The 18,261-nt window shown below is 35.8% G+C and overlaps 1 protein-coding gene and 1 pseudogene across 1 annotated transcript in view; both read right to left on the reverse strand.

Moving 5' to 3' along the window:
• The window catches only part of LOC101011023 (complement factor H-like), a 47,562-nt gene that overhangs the window by 14,176 nt on the left and 15,125 nt on the right, over positions 1-18,261 (reverse strand). The window contains exons 4-9 of the mRNA XM_009191006.4: positions 10,753-10,929; positions 10,426-10,608; positions 10,139-10,318; positions 8,563-8,739; positions 1,394-1,576; positions 741-926 (exon numbers count right to left, since the gene is read on the reverse strand). Coding sequence (XP_009189270.2) covers positions 741-926; positions 1,394-1,576; positions 8,563-8,739; positions 10,139-10,318; positions 10,426-10,608; positions 10,753-10,929 — 1,086 coding nt within the window. The remainder of the gene's footprint in view (positions 1-740; positions 927-1,393; positions 1,577-8,562; positions 8,740-10,138; positions 10,319-10,425; positions 10,609-10,752; positions 10,930-18,261) is intronic.
• On the reverse strand, positions 14,320-16,114 carry LOC103878912 (annotated as a pseudogene).

An 18,261-nucleotide genomic window follows, 5' to 3' on the forward strand; every position in this document is an offset into this window, starting at 1 on the left:
AGATGAGACTTTGGACATGAACTTTTGAGTTAATGCTGGAATAAGTTAAGATTTTGGGGACTGTTGGGAAGGCATGATTATGTTTTGAAATGTGAGGATGTGAGAATTGGGATGGGCCATGGTAGAATGATATGGTTTGTCTGTGTCCTCAATTAAGTCTCTTGTTGAATTGTAGTTCCCATAATCCCCATGTTTCATGAGAGGGACACAGTGGGTGGTCATTGAATAATGGGGGCAGTTATCCCCATGCTTCTCTTCTTGTGACGGTGAGTGAGTTCTCATGAGATCAAATGGTTTTACAAGGGGCTTTTCCTTCTTTGCTCAGCAATTATCCTTCCTGTCATCATGTGTTTGCTTCTCCTTTCACAAGGATTGTAAGTTTTCTAAGACCCCCCAAGCCATGCAGAACTGTGAGCCAATTATACTTTTTTCCTTTATAAATTACCCAGTATCAGGCAGTTCTTTATATCATCATGAGAACGAACTAATATGGATATGTTTAATTTCACTAGATATTATTTTTTAAATGCCAGAATAAAAAATGATTCTATTATGAACAAAATAAAATTAACAGGAGTAAAATAGATTCAATCATGCAAAAAGTATTGTAATGGTATAATATATAAATAATTTTATATATGCAGCAATCTGAATTATTCTGTCCCCTCACTTTGATAAGAAGAGATTGTTTTTAGTGAATTCTACCATAAACAGAAATTGAGTATTTGTATTGTCCTAACCTTCACAATGGGGTGGAGAACTCCATTTTCCCATGTAGCATGTTATTTCATTTTCTTCAGATAGCCTGAAACCATCTTCACAAGTATAACTCAATTTAGTCCCATGTGCATAATTTTCTTGTGAAGACCTGGATGAAATAATGCTTCCATGTTCTACATGAGGTGGCTGTGTACATGGAATCTTTTCTAAATGAAGTACAAAAAGCAAAGGGTCAAGAACAAACAAAATATTTAGATTGAAATATAAAACTAAATACTATTTTGGATTTTAAAGTGAGTATACTTTGAACAAATAAAATTATTTAAAAACCAAAACATATTAGAAACTTACAAAGATATATTCCTCTACCATATCTATGTTACCATCCTCTTGGTCAATAATCCTCTTCAGTCATGTCCTATTCATCATGATAATTAAAATATGATGAATTGAAAAGTTATATGACATTGACATAATATTCCAAAGATTTGGGCTATATTTCATCCAAAAAACTGAAAGAGTGGTTATTGATTAATGAGCCTACATCCTAATTTATTGTGTCAGGGTAAAGGAGTAGACACAGAGAAAGAACTTCTCTCTTGGTTACACAAAGCACAAGAGAGTATTAACCTCATTTGAAAGAATTAAGTAAAACAAGTTATACATTACTGACCAACACAGCGTGGTATTGACTGCCATCTTCCATCTTTGCACGTCATTTCTTCTCCTTCCTGAATCAGATAATTTTCTTGGCAAAGAACAGATACTTTTTCTCCATCTCGATAATTCAATGTGGTTGTCATAGTCCAAGAATTGGGAATCTGAGGTGGAGGTGGGCATAACTGTATTTGTGCCACTAAAAATTATTGAAAATATTAAAAATATGATTAATATTAAAATAAAAATTTAAATATTTAAATATTAAAATTAGGCTTTTTGATTAAAAATCGTAATTTCTATGATGAAAATAGAATAATTGGATATTCAATAACTATGTTTCATAAATTATCACATCTTAATTGTGATGTTCTATGTATACATATGCTATACCTTTCAACTGTGTAACAGTTACATTAAACGATAAAATTTTTGGCTTGTATTCTCCGATTTTCTTGTAGTTTTTTCATATATTATTTGTATAATAAATTTTGCGTAATTTATGTATTATCGATTTTAATTACTTTGAACCTTTAGAATGTTTAACGGTATTACACACTCTTAATTACATGCAATAATAAAAATTGATATCTATGATCAAATTCATTAGAATTGGATTAAAACCCTCACAAAATTTTCTGTCAATAGAATCTAACTAGCCAGAAGTAGAATTACATTTAGTTAATAATCAATTTGGTACTGACACTTGACCAATATAAGCATTAAATATATTCACTAGTAATTTATCGTGTGCTATTTAAAGCTTGAAACTCCCCTAGAGCTTTTATTTACTAACTAACCTATACTGTTTAGGTATATTTAAATGGATGGTATGCACCCAGTTTAATGCATTGCACAGCCTGTTATATATAGTTTATATATATACTAATATATATAATCACATATAAAGTTATATAATCACATATAAAGATGCCTTTGTAAACTCACAGCTGAGCTCTTGTTAAATTGCGATACATCAGAAATATCTTATTTTTTCATCCTATGAAAATGATGCATGTCCTGTTTGACACTGATGGGGGAGTTTAGAAGCATCTAGGAGCATTCAGCCCTCTATAATCCCTTGATTTGCTTCCTCCTATCACAGTGTATGCTCTACCTCACCTAACGCTTTATGCAAGCATACTCTAGGAAACCATGGCAATGATTTCAAGTGTCTGACATTTTGTTATCAATTCAGGGAGACGTTTGGGTGAATAAAACTTTATTAAAGGTTATTTATTGATAACTTCAAGTTCTCTTTTTTTGCCTATGATAATTAAAGTATTTCATATTTTATCAAAAGTATTTTGACTTATTTCTATTTTTCAATATTTTAACATGTTTTTAGCCTTCTTGTCCATTTATTTTTCTTAAGACAAATGAGCAACTATTTATGCTTGAATGATAATTTCCTTCTGTTTCTGTTAGGTGTACGTTCCTGTCTACCTTCTTGATTGTAGTACTTGTTACTTTTATTTTTTTTTCTTCTAATGCACGTTGTGATGTCAAATACATCTCTGTTAAAGCTGTATCCCATTGATTTCAATATGTACTGTAATCATTATTACTCATCTTAAAAGTATTTTCTGATAGTAAGTAATTGAGAAAGAGATTGTTTATTTAACAAATTTGTGACACAGCCAAATATATTTAAAGAACATTCTGATCCAGTATAGCCTAATTCTACATTTAGTGTGTATGCACATTTTTATTTGTAAATAATACCATCAGCAAGGTAGATTACATGCTATGCAATTAAAACACTGAGTGTTTCAAAACATTGCAATTTTCCCAGTATTCTTTGACAACAGAATTAAATTACAAACCTGCAAAAATAAGTTATCTAGAAAAAATCAAATATTTGGAAATTAAGCAATAGACATCTATATAAAAGATCATCAACAAACAAACCACAAGGCAAGTGAGAAAATATTTCAAATAAAATAAAAATAAATCTCTCTCTGTCTCCCCACACACAGAGCATAAACACACACACACACACACACACACACATATGTAACATTTTGGGACACAGCTAAAGCAGTGCTCAAAATGTTGGTGCTTTAAAGTTTTATGTTTTCAAATTGTCATAGTTTATGACCATGTTTTCGTTTTCCACCTTAAGACTGAGAGAAGTGAAATTAAAATTGAAGTCATCAGAAGGAAGAAAACAATAAAGTCAGTGAAGAAGAGAAAACAGACAAAGAAAAATAGAAAAGGGAGAAAGCTGCAAAGCTAAAATTAGTAAAATATAAGAAATCTAAAAAAATAGAGAGCAAATGGAGAAAATTTAAAGGTATTATAATTGGTTTTTGAAAATATTAATAAAATTGGGAAAAAAGTAAAACAATGATCAAGACTTTTAAAAAATGATTAATATTGAGGGTGAAAGAGGGCAGTGACATCAGCAAGATGGCAGTATAGGAAGCCACAACTCGCTGTTGCCCTGGCAAGCACACTGATTCAATGATGATATTGGAAACAATTCCCTTTGTGAGAAATTTAGAAACCAGTGCAAAGCCTCTTGCAACCCCCTAAAGTAAACAGAAACCAATATATTTTGGCTGCTTCTCCCTCAGAGAGGAAAGGTAAGAGTGAACTATGTGTTTATCATGCTAGTGTTTTGGGGAGCATCTTGAAGTACTGGTTTCTCTCTTGCTTGTGTAGGAGCACTTAACGATACCTGTAATATTCTAGTTTCCTGGGAGTAAAATAAAGAGCTAGGCATGGGGTGATGTCAGCAACATGGCAGGAGTGGAAGCTCCTGACTCTTCTTCCACCCAAGAATGTCCTAAACAAACATCTATTCATGAATGAACTCCTTCTGAAAGAAAGTCGGAGACCAACAAAGGGACTCCTACTCACCAGGCAAGGAAGAAAACATTCACATTGAACAAGTAAGAAAAGTTGCCACACACTGGAGCATGGACCCCAGTCTTGTGCACTGCACCATCCAATTAGAAAAGGAATCTCAAAAACCCAATTTCTCGTTGTGGAGAGGAGTCTTTGGATCTCACATAAAACATCCAAAGTTTAAGATTTCCTGTGCTTTGGCTCTTAATTCACTAATTTTGGAAGCAGAGGAGATTAGACACATGAGAGTCTCTCTAGATCACAGGAGAAAATGTGGTTTGATACAGGTGCTGAAGAGCTTCCAGAAACTTCATTCCCTAATAGCAGTTCAGAGAATGGGCTGAAAAAACACAGACCCCTGTTCCTCCGAAGAAAGAGTTTTATGAATATTCTTCCTGTGGCTACTTGGAGGTCTAAATTCTAAAAAACTTGCAGTCTGGATTCTAACGAACTCGCATCGGGCACTTCTCTAGCCGGTTCTAGTGGCTCACCCCAGTGACAAATCCAGGGACACAGATCACTCTTTCAACTAGTTTGTCCACACAAATTTGAGTGTCCTAACTTTTATAACTTTCATTCAGGGACTACATCGTAAAACTCTTGGTTCTGGGAGTAGAGGGCACAAAATATATCCGGAGTCTATCTAGACCACACACACAAAAATGGCAGTTTTATATGGGTGTGTAAGCACTTTCAGGAGCTTCTTTGCCCAAGAGCAGTGGAGAGAAAGTGTGTTTAAAATGCAGTTCCATGGTTATCCCCAAAAAGGTTTATGTCTCCATCAAGTGCTGCAACTTTTACTTACCTCCAAAAGGACTCTATCCAAAAACTCTTAATTCTCACAGCAGAAGATACTGGAAATATACCAGTCTCCCTAGATCATAAAGCAAATAGGTGGTCTTAAAATGGTATGTAAAAACTCCAGGTGCAACGCCAAATTGGAGCAGTGCAGAAAAGGCAAATAAAAAGTGAATGGTTATATAAAATGGAATTTCCACAAGATTGTCAGTGGATTACTCAACAGAAACCTTGCAGGACATAAGGAAGTGGATTGATATACTCAAAGTTCTGAAAGAAAATAGCTGCCAACCGATAATTCTAGATTCCACTATTCTGTCTTAAAAACAAAGGAGTGATAAAGGCTTTCTGAGATTAAAAAAGGCTGAGAAAGCATAAGAACACTTTTCTGCCTTACAAGAAATGCTAAAGGGAGTTCTTGAAGGTGAAAGGAGAGGATGCTAATTAGTAACAAAAAGGTCTTAAAGTATGAAACTTACTAGTAAAAGTAAGTACAATATGAAATCCAAACACTCTAATACTTCAATGGTGATGGGCAAATATAGCTAGGCAAATAAAGGTTAAAAGGCAAAGCTACTAAGAACAACTGAAGCTACAAACTTTGTTAAGAGATATGAATTATAGAAAGATGTAAAGTGTATCATCAAAGACAGAAAACATGAGAGGGGCAGAGTAAAATTTAGAGATTTGATAGGTAATCAAAATTCAGTTTCTATCAACTTAAAATAGACTTTTGTAAGATATGTTATCCAAGCCTAAGGATAATAAAGCAAAGCCTCTAATAGATATACAAAAGATTAAAGAAGAAATCCTAAGCATATGACTACAGAAAGACACCAAAGTATATATAAAGCAAGCAAGAGAGAAAGAAACAAATGGTTTAAAAACCAACCAGAATACAATTAACAAATTGCCACTATAAATCCTTACCTATCAAAATTACTTTATATGGAAATGGAATCTATTCTACAATCAAAAAGCCTAGAATGAATAAATTAAAGATTAATACTCAATTATAAATTGCTTACAATTGACTTACTTCACTGTAAGGTACATTCATAGATTGCAGTGAAAGAATGGAAAAAAAATTGTAAAAATAAAAACTAAAAGAGGGAAGGGGTAGTTATATTTATTTCAGACAAAATAGACTTAAGGGAAAAACTGTACAAAGGGACAAAGGAGGTTACTATATAATGATATCAGGGTCAATTTGTCAAGATAATACAACTATTGCAAAGATATGTATACACTCAACATCAGAGCAACTAAATATATAAAGGAAACATTTAGGAATCTGAATGGAGATGTGGACTGCAACACAGTAATAGTAGGGGATATCAATGTTTTACTTTCAACATTTAGAGAGAGCATCCAGACAGAATATCAATAAGGAAACATTAAACTTGAACAATAATTTATACCAAATAGATTGGACAGACATATAAAGAACATACTACTTAAAAACAACATATAATATTTTCTTCTCAAATGCACACAGAACATTCTCCAGAACATGTCATATGTTAGATCATAAAACAAGTCTTATCAAATTCAAGAAGACTGAAATCATATCAAGTATCTTTTCTGACAACAATGGTATGAAAGGAGAAATCGAAAAAGGAGGAATTAGGGAAAAGTAAAAATTAGGTGAAAATTAAACAATACACTCTGAAGCAATAATGTGGTCCAAAAATTTAAAGAAATTTAAAAATATCTTGAGAAAAAGGAAGATGGAAACGAAACATGGCAAAACTTATGGGATGCAGCAAAAGTACTTCTAAGATGGACATTTATAGGAATAAATGCCTATATCAAGAAAGTGGAAAAAACTCAAATAAACAATCTAGTAGTACACCTCAAAGAAGCAGAAAAACATGAACAAATTAATCAATCTCAAAATTAGTAGAAGGATAGAAATCATAAAGCAAAAGTAAGAAAAATGAGCTCCAAAAGCAGTACAAAATATCAATGAAAGAATTGTTTTTATAAGATAATCAAAATTGACAAAGCTTCAACAAGAATAACTGAAAACAGAGAGAGACGGTTTAAAGAAACACCATCAGAGATGAAAAAGGAGACATTACAACTGATACCACAAAAATATAAATAATAATGAGAGACCATTACTAGCAATTATATACCAACAAATTGAATAACTTAGAAGAAATGGATAAATTCCAAGACACACACAGCCTACTAAGATTAACTCAGAGGAAATGGAAAAATCTTAACAGACTAATCCTAAAGAGAGATTACATCAGTAATAAAATGTCTCCCATCAAAGAAAATCCAAGACCTGATGGCTTCATTGCTCAATTCTACCAAACATTTTAAAAAGAGCTAGTAACTATTTTCTAAAGCGACTCCAAACTTGGAAGAGGAGATCATTTTTCTAACTCATTGTAGTGGCCCAGCATTACTCTGAAACCAAAACCAGGCAAGGACACAACTCAAAAGAAAACCACAGGCAAACCCCCCTGATGAACACAGGTACAAAAAAACTTCAACATTATATTAGCGAAACAAATCCCACAGCACATTAAAAAGAGCATTTGCTATGAACAAATGGGTTTAATCCAAGGAATGTAAAGGTGGTTTAACACAGGCAAATTAGTAAACGTGCTGCATCACATTAACAGAAAGGACAATAACCATACGATCATTTCGATAAACCTAAGTAGAAGTTAGGTAAAATATAGATATAAATATTTTTAAAACTTCAAGAAAATATAAAATATAAAACTTCAAGAAAAAACTGTAGAACATGTACACTTCACTGCATGTATACATTATTTGCTTCTTTAAGGACCCTAAACATATTGAAATGTTGACAGTAGATTAGTTTTTGTATCGGTTGTCAATGCTTTCTGTATATCCTAGACTGAGAGACATTAGTAAAAATATTGAGGCTAGTGAGGCAACGAACGCAACTGGAGAGCAAAATACATGTATCGAATGTGGGAAGACTGGAATAAACCCTACACTATTCAAGTGAAACAGTAGGTGTCAATATGACTAACTTTTCAAAATAGATAAACAATAAATTAATAGATAAACAGATGACTAGATAGATGGACAGATAGATGAATAGATGGTTACGTAGATGAATCGACAGATTGATTAAATAAATGAATAGATAGAAATAGATACAGATACATACACACATACACACAAACAGATATATAGTGGTTATTGGAATAGACAGAGGTATAGGCACCGGAACATTTGTTGACAAGAAAAGGAATGGAAAGTACTGGTCCTCCAACAGTAATGACGACATGGAATGCCTGAATGTTAATTTAAAAAACCAATAAGTTTATGTGTGTTTTTTTTTCCCTTTTAATAGTAAAGGTAAGTAATTGACATGGCACAGTGAGTATTAAGAAACAGTGTTTCCGTTAGTTTCTAAATTACCTTCGTGGTTCAGGAGCATTTGTAATAATAAATAGCTAAAGTTTTAAAAGACAAAAATGTATGTATTATTCTTCCAAATGAGAAATAGAATACATTTCTGAAAACAAAATAAGAGCTTACTTGAGCAGGTCACTTCTGGATCCCACTTTCCATTTATGCAGACTGTGTGTATGTGTTCTTTTTTTCCTCTACATCTGTACCTTATGTTAGAATTATGATTGAATTCCTTCTTGTTTGTTAAATTTCCCTCAATTACAATTAAATTTGATGAGTTGCACTTCTTAAGTTGATCTGTTGCTATAAAATAAATATATTTTTATGAAAATTCAAATTATATGAATCAAACCGTTACATAAACATAGCTAAAAGTTAATAGTATCAGCATAGTAAAATTATGATTTATCATTATAAATTTCACCAACCAAGTTATTCCTGATCACATTGCCTCAAAATGCTATTATGTAAAAATATAGGCCCTGTATTCGGTTGCTGAAATGTCAAGAGAGAATATCTATCATAAGACATTTTGTACTTCGGTAAATACAAAATATCATTGAATATTTCATTGGATGAACAAGTGGGATTGGACATTTAGGACTCTTACCATGCAGGACCCAGGAAAACTTTAGGCAATAACTCAGTTGTAGAGGAAAGGGAATGAGGGTCCCCAAGATCCATCCAGTTAGTCATCAAAGAGTCAAGATGATTTTAAAGACTTGTACATCTCAAATCACACTGTAAGTGAATCACCTTGGCTTCTTGCTGATCAGGACATGAGACTTACAGTGTGAAGTCCACCAATGAGATTTACATCCTGACTCACTCCCTGACTACCTCATGTCACTTAGCTATATCACTGACATAGAGGGCCTGTGGCCCACCAACCCTCCAGCACATTAACTTATTTTGGCTGATATGGAATAAACTGAAAAATTACTGCTTTTGGAAGCTTTAAGAGAGAAAAGAATCCTATGGGAGAGTAGTAAGTATTTTGTTAACTTTGTTTCTTTGTTTTGCAGTGCCAAAAAGGAGTACCACATAACAATGATATTTTTATTTTATATAAAACAGTTATAATTTCTCAGTAATAGTACTCATATTTAATCATATGACAATTTTTTAATATTTTAATTTTTTAAAGAAAGAGTCTTACTCTGTTGCCCAGGCTGGAATGCACAATAAAGCTCACTGTAATCTCGAACTCCTGGCCTTAAGCAATCATCCCTCCTCAGCCTCCTGAGTAGCTGGATTACAGGCATGCACTACCACACCTAACTAATTACACAAATTTTTTTTATAGAGATGGGCTTTTGCTATATTGCCCACACTACTCTCTAGCTCTTGGCCTCAAGCATTCTTCTTGCCTTGGCCTCCCAAAGTGTTGGGAGTATAGGCGTGAGCAACCAACCTGGCCTCACATGACAATTTTATAAGTAAAACGTTGCTTCATGCTTTTAAATATAAACAATACTGATATCAGAGGCAGAAAGAGTCATAAAATTATATTGCTAACTTTATTTTTTCTCTCTAGACACACGTTGAATTATAAACAATATGAGAAAGATTGGTTTCATTATATTGAAGACTGGACATTTTGAGCCATATCTGTAAATTTCAAAAATTCAGTTGCTAATATTGTTTTTACAATAAAAATATTAAACTTTATTAAATGTTGATTTAAGAGGTGTATTCTCACCCACACACTGAGGAAGTTGGGTCCATACTCCATGAATACACGTAATTGATCTGTGCCCAATCATTGTAAATGATTCTGAGCAACTGAACTCCACCGAATCTCCATAGTAATAAGGAGGGGAAGAAATCTCGGAATAGCCATGTTCAAGTTCAGGTATATCTCCACAGGTACTCTCCTCCTCTATGTAAATTTTACAAAAAAGTTTATTGTGAAAACATGATTTATGTGCTTTTGATCCAAAATACAAAAGTTTTGACAAGTTTAAATATTAATATTTTATACATTACCGATACACACTGGCAAAGTTGTCCACGCTCCATCAACACATTGAATTTTATTAGGTCCCTTCATTAGAAACTTAGGATTGCAATAATATTCCACCACTTCACTGTGTCCATATTCTTCTTTTGTTTTTACCTTAACATTCCCATTGAGGAGCTCAGGAGGTGGACCACACGACTGTACTTGCTCTATAGTAGAAATACTATGTAAATAATGGTTAAGTTGACTTAATTCATTAGATTACAGACGACGGAAGCCCAAACAAAATTAAGAAAAAAAATTGGTATTGAAGTTCTAATTCTTATTTCAGCAATTGTAAGATAAACATTCACCTTTACATATTGGGAGGTCAGGGGACAATCCAAAGTAGTAGCACTGAACTGAATTAGGTCCAACTCTTGTAAATCCTGGTTTGCAGGAGAATTTCAACACCTCTCCAACTTTATACTCATCTTTCTTTGGATCAGGAACTAAGTGTACATCTATTTTAGGAAGTTCACATTCTCTTTCTGAAAAAAGGTAAAATAATTTCATGAGAATATATGATTAATCATTGCCAAAGTAAATTTTACATGTGCCACAATAAAATGAGGTTTATATTGGGTCATACATACAGAGGCGCATCAGATAAACATTTTCCCTGTAAAGAATGCTACATACTGTGTTTTCTATGCTGTTGAAATTGAAATTGAACTCTACAAGAAATGTTACGGTATTGAAATGTATGTGTTCTAAAAATTGATCTGTAAATTCAACTTGTTTACAATGAATCTAGTTTTAATCACTGATATTTATGAAATTTAATATTATTTCTTTTATTCAAAACATGAAATTACTCTCTCATATTAAAAAAGACTAATACTACAATTTTAAAATTGGATACATAGCCCAGAATTGGGGCTTTTTAAAAACAAGATGAGTGACGAAGGAGTTTGGACATCAGTTCTCCTCAGAAAGAACAACCAAAGTTACAGGAAAATAATCATAACTTGAAAAATGTCAAAGAGAGGGTGCAGGAACGTCGTAGAAAAATCATGGAGAGAAGCCAAAGCACAGAAAACGACAGAAGCAAGAGTCTGCAAAGGCTGACTAGGATCCTGTGGGACTTCATAGACAGTGTAGGTAGGAGTCTTTTGGGCTCCCTGCAGCTCACCATGTGGATCCAAGCTGTCAGAGAGCTCCTCTGCCCTTGTGAACCCAGACACCAGTGTGAGTGGAGATTTGGATACTTCCTGAGGGCATTACCCCAACTACTAGCTTGAACAGGGTCATTTGATTTCCCTCAGACCTGAGTTACAGTGGTAGGTTTCATGCCTGCAGTGCACTGACACGGGGACTGTTTCTTATCCAGGAACCTCAGCCCTCTATCCTCATAACACCAGAGCTGTACAGACATTCCCTGGCACCTGCTTGGATGTGGCAGTCACCCATAGCTGGCTGGACGCATGGGAGCTACAGCATTCCCAGTACTTTAACCATCAGGGAGTAGTATTCCTAATGGGAAGGAAGGGAGAGTGCAGTGCAACAAAGGGACGCCCCTTGTGACAAAGAAGACTGTAGCATTCACTTTCCCGTGTGCAAGAGTAACCAGCTTCTTGTGGGATGAAAGTGACTACACCACTTCCAGCAGACACACAGGCACTGTGCTTGGCTCTGCAAGGGAAGCGTATAGATCCATCCCACGAGCCAGGTGACCCCAGTGCTTGAGCACAGATGTAGAGAGGGGCACATCTCCCCTGCACCCAATTCTGTGGACACAGCTGTGGTCACTTGCAAAGGAGACTGGTGCAGACACACTAGAGGACAGACATTCTAGGGGTGTTAGGGTTGGCTGCATCCCCAGTGGTGATGTGCCCAATGGAGCCAGGCCTGCAAGAAAGACAAGGCCCCTCCTCCTCTTTACACAGAACAGCAGTGTTCCTGTAGGAGGGAGCAGGAGAACTGAAAAGCTGTGTGTTTTGGGCTGAGCGAGGTCGTTCCACATGGAAGATATTTTGACAGGGAACTGCAGGGCAAACGCCGTTCATAGCTATCGTCTACATTGCAGCCTGGAGAAAGAAAGTGGTGCCTGTCTAACCTGAGTGTACTGGGCACTCGGACTGGGGTGTGACAGGTAAGTGGATCAGGTTCTTGCCTGCCCAGGCTGTGCAGTAGGGGCAACTACCTCCCACACTGCAGACACCTAGGAACATCTCACCAGGGTCTTTCCCTGACACCCCTGTCAGGGCTGGTGCTTGTGCTTATCCTTGTAGCATCTAAGGGTGAGCTTAGTGGTTCAGATCCACCCAGTTTGACCCCACCTCCTCAGACCACTGTACATTTCACAGATCAGTCCATTGTTTGGGGCAACAGAGTGTTTCTCCCATAAAAAAGGACAAGCATATACTCATCTAATTCTGCTACAGCTGGCTCTTACCTGTCCATGCCACTTACTGTCCTGGATGTTGAACTGCACACCCCAATGCAAATTCTGCTGACACTAGGGTATGATGCTGGAGAACAAGGTTAGTTTTCTGTGAAGTCCTCCATACCAACCCTTCAGGAAGCAGTAAGTCTTGTCATACACTCAGTACATAACGACTATAACCAGTAATTAAGAAAGCCATCATGTAAAAGTTATCTCTAACCAAACGACGAACACAGTCTTTAGCCCTGAAAGAACCCAAAACCTAAACCAAATAACCCTATACAACATACATCATAGTACATCCTCCAAGGGAAAATAATCCTGTCTATGGAAAACTACACTCAAAATTAATAGGAAGAGATAGTTCATCTGGATAAGAAGAAACGACTGAAACATTTCTGGAAGTATGATAAAACAGAGTATTACAACACTCCCAAACGATCATACTAACTCTTCAGCAATGAGTCCTAACCAAAATAAAATATTTGAAATACCAGACAAAGAATTTAAAATATTTATTTTAAAGTAACTCAATAGAGTCCAAGAGAAAGTTGAAAAGCAACACAAGCAAATTCGAATAAAAACACTCCAAATATGAATGAAAAATGTACTAAAATATTTTTAAAAGCAAATAGAACTTATGAAAATGAAAAATTCATTGAAGAATTACAAAATAAGGTTGAAAGACTTAGTTACAGATTATATCAAGCAGAATAACTTGCTCTCAGAGCTTGAAGATAGGTCTTTCAAATTAACCCTGTCAGACAAAGATAAAGAACAAATTTTTTTTTTAACTCACACATTTAAAAATTATATTAAAATCAGGCAATGGTCTTGATTTTATGTTAAACTTAAGTTATGTTAAACTTCACTTACAGGATGTTAAAACCTTAGAACTAAGGTTTTCCCCCCAGAAAAAGATTAATGGAAACATCAATTGCTTTTCAGACTTGATAGTTCCTACTTCAAAAGGTGGTTTTACACAAATACTAAATTAACAAGAAAAAAAAAACTTTAGTACACAATGAATTGCTGTTATTTCGGTATGCATTCACCTTTCAGTATTCAGTGGTCCTGAAGAGCAAGTGAAAAGACGCAGCAATTTGCCAGGAGGTCAAGTCCACCAATTTCGGGGATCTGCTGTGCACACCGGGTTCCTTCTTAATCCCTGCTGAGGATCTTGGGAAGCAGCAGCAGCACCAAAACCAAGGCATGCACCAGATTCAAGGTTCTTTTTGTTCCAGTTGTCAGACTCCAAACTAGACCCCAATGGATTGCAAGGATGACCAAATGAAAGCCCTCTTTAAAACTTCTTCAATTTTTAAAAGCAAAACAATTACAGGAAAGTAAAATAATTCAGAGGAATCATGTGTGCTTACAAGTGTCTTCATGTGGTCTTTCTCCAAGTTCAACCACCAAGGACTCCAAGAGCTGGCAGGTCTGAGTAACCCTGGTGACTATTCTTTTCACCTTACCAAAACCTGAACTAAAAACAATGCATCAGTTGATGACAGCAGAGGGTGGCAGGGTTGAGGACCCAATATTCATTTCCCTGGCTGGTGGACAGTGAGTGAGTACGGTTCCAAAACAACTAAACAAGGGAGGTCAGAGACGCTTTCCAACCTTACCTGATGACTTCTGACCAAAGCAAGGAAGTGTCATGGAAGGTGTTAAGTGGTGATGGTGCAAAAAGGAACTTGAGGAGGAGGGAGAAAAAGCAGCACCCTTCGATAAAGGTGGGGGAGAGAAGATATGGGGAAAGCCCTGAATTTCTCACCGAAGGCCAATCTCAGATGGGAGTGGAGGGGTTACAATCTATGCTTTGGCCAAGGGTGGGAGTGGAGGAGCGTGGGGATAGGATGACGGCTTGTAAGGGACATCATTTAAGACTTAAGGAAACCAGGCCTGCAGGTGAAGCACCCCACACACCTAGCAGTAGTCCCACAGGTTGCGACCTGAAACCTTCACATCTACTCTAACAAGCCCCCCAGGCTAGAGGGTTGTTGTTACAGGGAGGTTGGGAGGCAGGAGGGTAAGGGGAGAAGGCAGAGACCCCAGACCGGGTAATCAGCAGCAAGGTGATTGTGTGATGTGTCTTTTCACAGTTAAGTTAGATGTGCCCCACTGGTTATGATGCGAGTCAATTTAAATAGACTTTCTTGATCCCAGAAGTTCAACTATGTGGACAGTGGTTACACTTGACAGGATGATTTGCTTTAGCACAACTTATATATTTCAAATGGACAAAAAAATTAGTATCATTTATAGTATCTTAAGATAAATTTCCTTTGAATGGGAGCTTTCTTTCCAGTACTTTGAGGTCTACAAGACTTATCTAGAAAATTTACTACTGTGGAAAATGAAGACTGCTTAAATTGAATGGGGGGAAAGGGGAAGGGCCTGTAGTTTTTCTTTTTGATTAATTGCTGTAACACTGTCCTTTGGGCGGCTGAGGGAGTTTCGTACTTTCTTTAGACATCAGTAGGCCCCAAAGCTCTCGCAGGACAACTTTGATGCTATATGTATTCTGCCATTTTGCTAGCACTGATACGGCTCTTGGGTCCACCACTCCATTAGAACTATTTACTCCATTCATATTAATTTTTGTTACAAATCTTACAAAGGGGGGTGCTTTTGGGTATTTAGGTCCACATTCTATTTTAAGACTGTATATTCGGTTTTCATAAATTGTTCTTGGAGGCCCAATTATCATCCCTGTCCATCTTGTAAGTGTCATATCTTCCTCATCTTCTAGACCCCAGCTAACTGTGCCATCTCCTACTCCTTTTTGGCCTTCTTTGAGTTCTTCCAACAGTCGGAAATTGCGAGGGACTTTTACTCCCGAGCCCGTGGTGGCTGCCATCGTGTGTCGCTGTTGCTTAACAAATAATTTTTTGAATGAGCAAAGCTTTTGAGAAAAACGGCATTCTGGAAAATGAGAAAACTTAAGAGTTATAGGTATTCCTGAGGGAGAAGATAAAGTTAAAAGTTTGGAAAACCTATCTGAGGAAAATTTATCTCCTCTTGCTGGAGATAAAGACATCTGTATACAAGAAGCTCAGATAACGCCAGGAAGATGCATTGCAAGATGAACTTCTACAAACATATAGTAATCAGGCTAGCTAAAGTAAATGTGAACCGGAAAAAGTTACAAAATCAGCAAGAGAAAAGCATCTAATCAACTATAAAGGCAATCTCATGGCTGGGCGCAGTGGCTCACGCCTGTAATCCCAGTACTTTGGGAGGCCGAGGTGGGCTGATCAGGAGGTCAGGAGACCGAGCCCATCCTGGCTAACACAGAGAAACCCCGTCTCTACTAAAAATACAAAAAAAAAATTAGCTGGGCGTGGTGGCGGGCGCCTGTGGTCCCAGCTACTTGGGAGGCTGAGGCAGGAGAACAGTGAGAACCCGGGAGGTGGCAGAGCTTGCAGTGAGCAGAGATTGGGCCCCTGCGCTCCAGCCTGGGTGACAGACCGAGACTCCATCTCAAAAAAAGAAGGAAAAAAAAAAGGCAATCTCATAAGACTAACAGTGGACTTCTCAGCAGAAACTTTTCAAGTCAGAAGAGATTGGTGTCCTATTTTCAGAGTTCTAAAACAAAAATTCTCTCATATTTCTTGAAAAACAAACTTTTTAGACATATATTTTGTACTTTGGTAAACTAAGCTTCATAAATGAAGAATACATAAAATCTTTCCAAGACAAGCTAACACTAAGAGAGTTCATCACCACTAGAAATTCACTTTAGGAATTCACCCCAAAGAAATGATCCAGGGAGTTCTGAACATGGAAATACACAGTCATTACTCACCATCATAAAGACATGCAAAAGTACAAAACTCACAGGTCTTATTAAATAATTACACAGTTGATAATACCAACCAGCTAGGTAACAACTAACATAATGACAAGAATAAAATCTCTCATGTCAATATTAACTTTTAACATGAATAGATTAAATGTTCCACTTAAAAGATATAGATTTGTGGACCAAATTTAGAAAACAGAAACCAACCACATGCTGCTTACAAGAAACCCACCTAACTGAGAGAATCTTATACAAACTCATGGTAAAGGTATGGAAACAGGTATTTCATACAAGCAGAAATAAAAAGCATTTAGTATAGTTATATTTATATATAAAAAAGACTTTAAACCAACAACAGAAAAAAGGACAGTTTGAAGTTCATTGCACAATGATAAAAGAATCAAGAAGATATAACAATTCCAAATATATATGCACTCAAAACCTCAGCACCCAGATTCATAAAGGAAATACTACTAGAGCTAAGTAGAAAGATAAACAGCAATATAATGAGGGCAAGCAACCTCCACACACCCAGTGACTCTACTAGACAGATTGCTGGGAGAAAAAAATAAACAAAGAAACCTTATAAACAGAATTAAACAGAATTAATAGACCACTAGTTAATAGACCACTAGCAAGAGTAACTGGGAGTGGAAGAAGAAATGTTCTAATAAACACAAGTAGAAATAAAAATAGAAACATTACAATTGATGCCACAGGAAAAAAAAAATCAGAAAATCTAGAGAAAATGAATAAATTCATTAGAAATATACAACCTCTAAAGACTGAATAAGGAAGGATTAGAAATCCTGAACAGATCAATAACACCAATAACAAGCAGTGAGATTTAATAAATCACAAAATCTCTCCCAGTTAAAAAAAAAAAATGCCCAGTACCAGAAGGATTAATGGCCAACTTCTACCAGACATATGAAGAAGAATCAGTACCAATCCACTGAAACAGTTTCAAAAATATCAAAGTGGAGAAAATCTTCTCTAACTCTTTCTATGAAGCCGGTCATGGACAACAAAACAAATAAACTAGTGGTCAATATCCCTGTTGAGAATAAATGCAAAATCCTAAAAAAAATACTAGCAGATCGAATCCAACAGCATATCAAAATGATAAAACATCACAAAGAAGTGGGTTTTATTCCACAGATGCAAAGTTGGTTCAACATAACGTAAATCAATAAATGTGTTTCAGCACATAGAGTATTTTTAAATTTAGATAATTGTTTCAATAGGTACAAAAAAAAGTGATAAAATTCAGTATTATTTCATAATGAAAATAGTCAAAACACTAGTCATGGAAGGAATACACCTCAAAATAAAAGCCATCTATCACAAACCTACAGCCAACATTATACTAAATGGGAAAGTTGAAAGTGTTGTCTTGTAAGAACTAGAACAGGATAACAATGCCCAGTTTCTCTGTGTGACTCAACATATTGATGGAAGTCCTAGTAAGAGCAATCAGGCAAGCGAAAGGAATAAAAGGCATCCATATGGGAAATGAGGAAGTCAAATTAACTCTGTTTGCTGATGATATGATCTTATACCTAGAAAATTCTAAAGACCCCTCTAAAAAATTCCTAAATTATATAAATGGATTTAGTAAAATTT

The sequence above is a fragment of the Papio anubis genome, chromosome 1 (genome assembly GCF_008728515.1).
Source record: "Papio anubis isolate 15944 chromosome 1, Panubis1.0, whole genome shotgun sequence".
NCBI classification, from domain to species: Eukaryota; Metazoa; Chordata; class Mammalia; order Primates; family Cercopithecidae; genus Papio; species Papio anubis.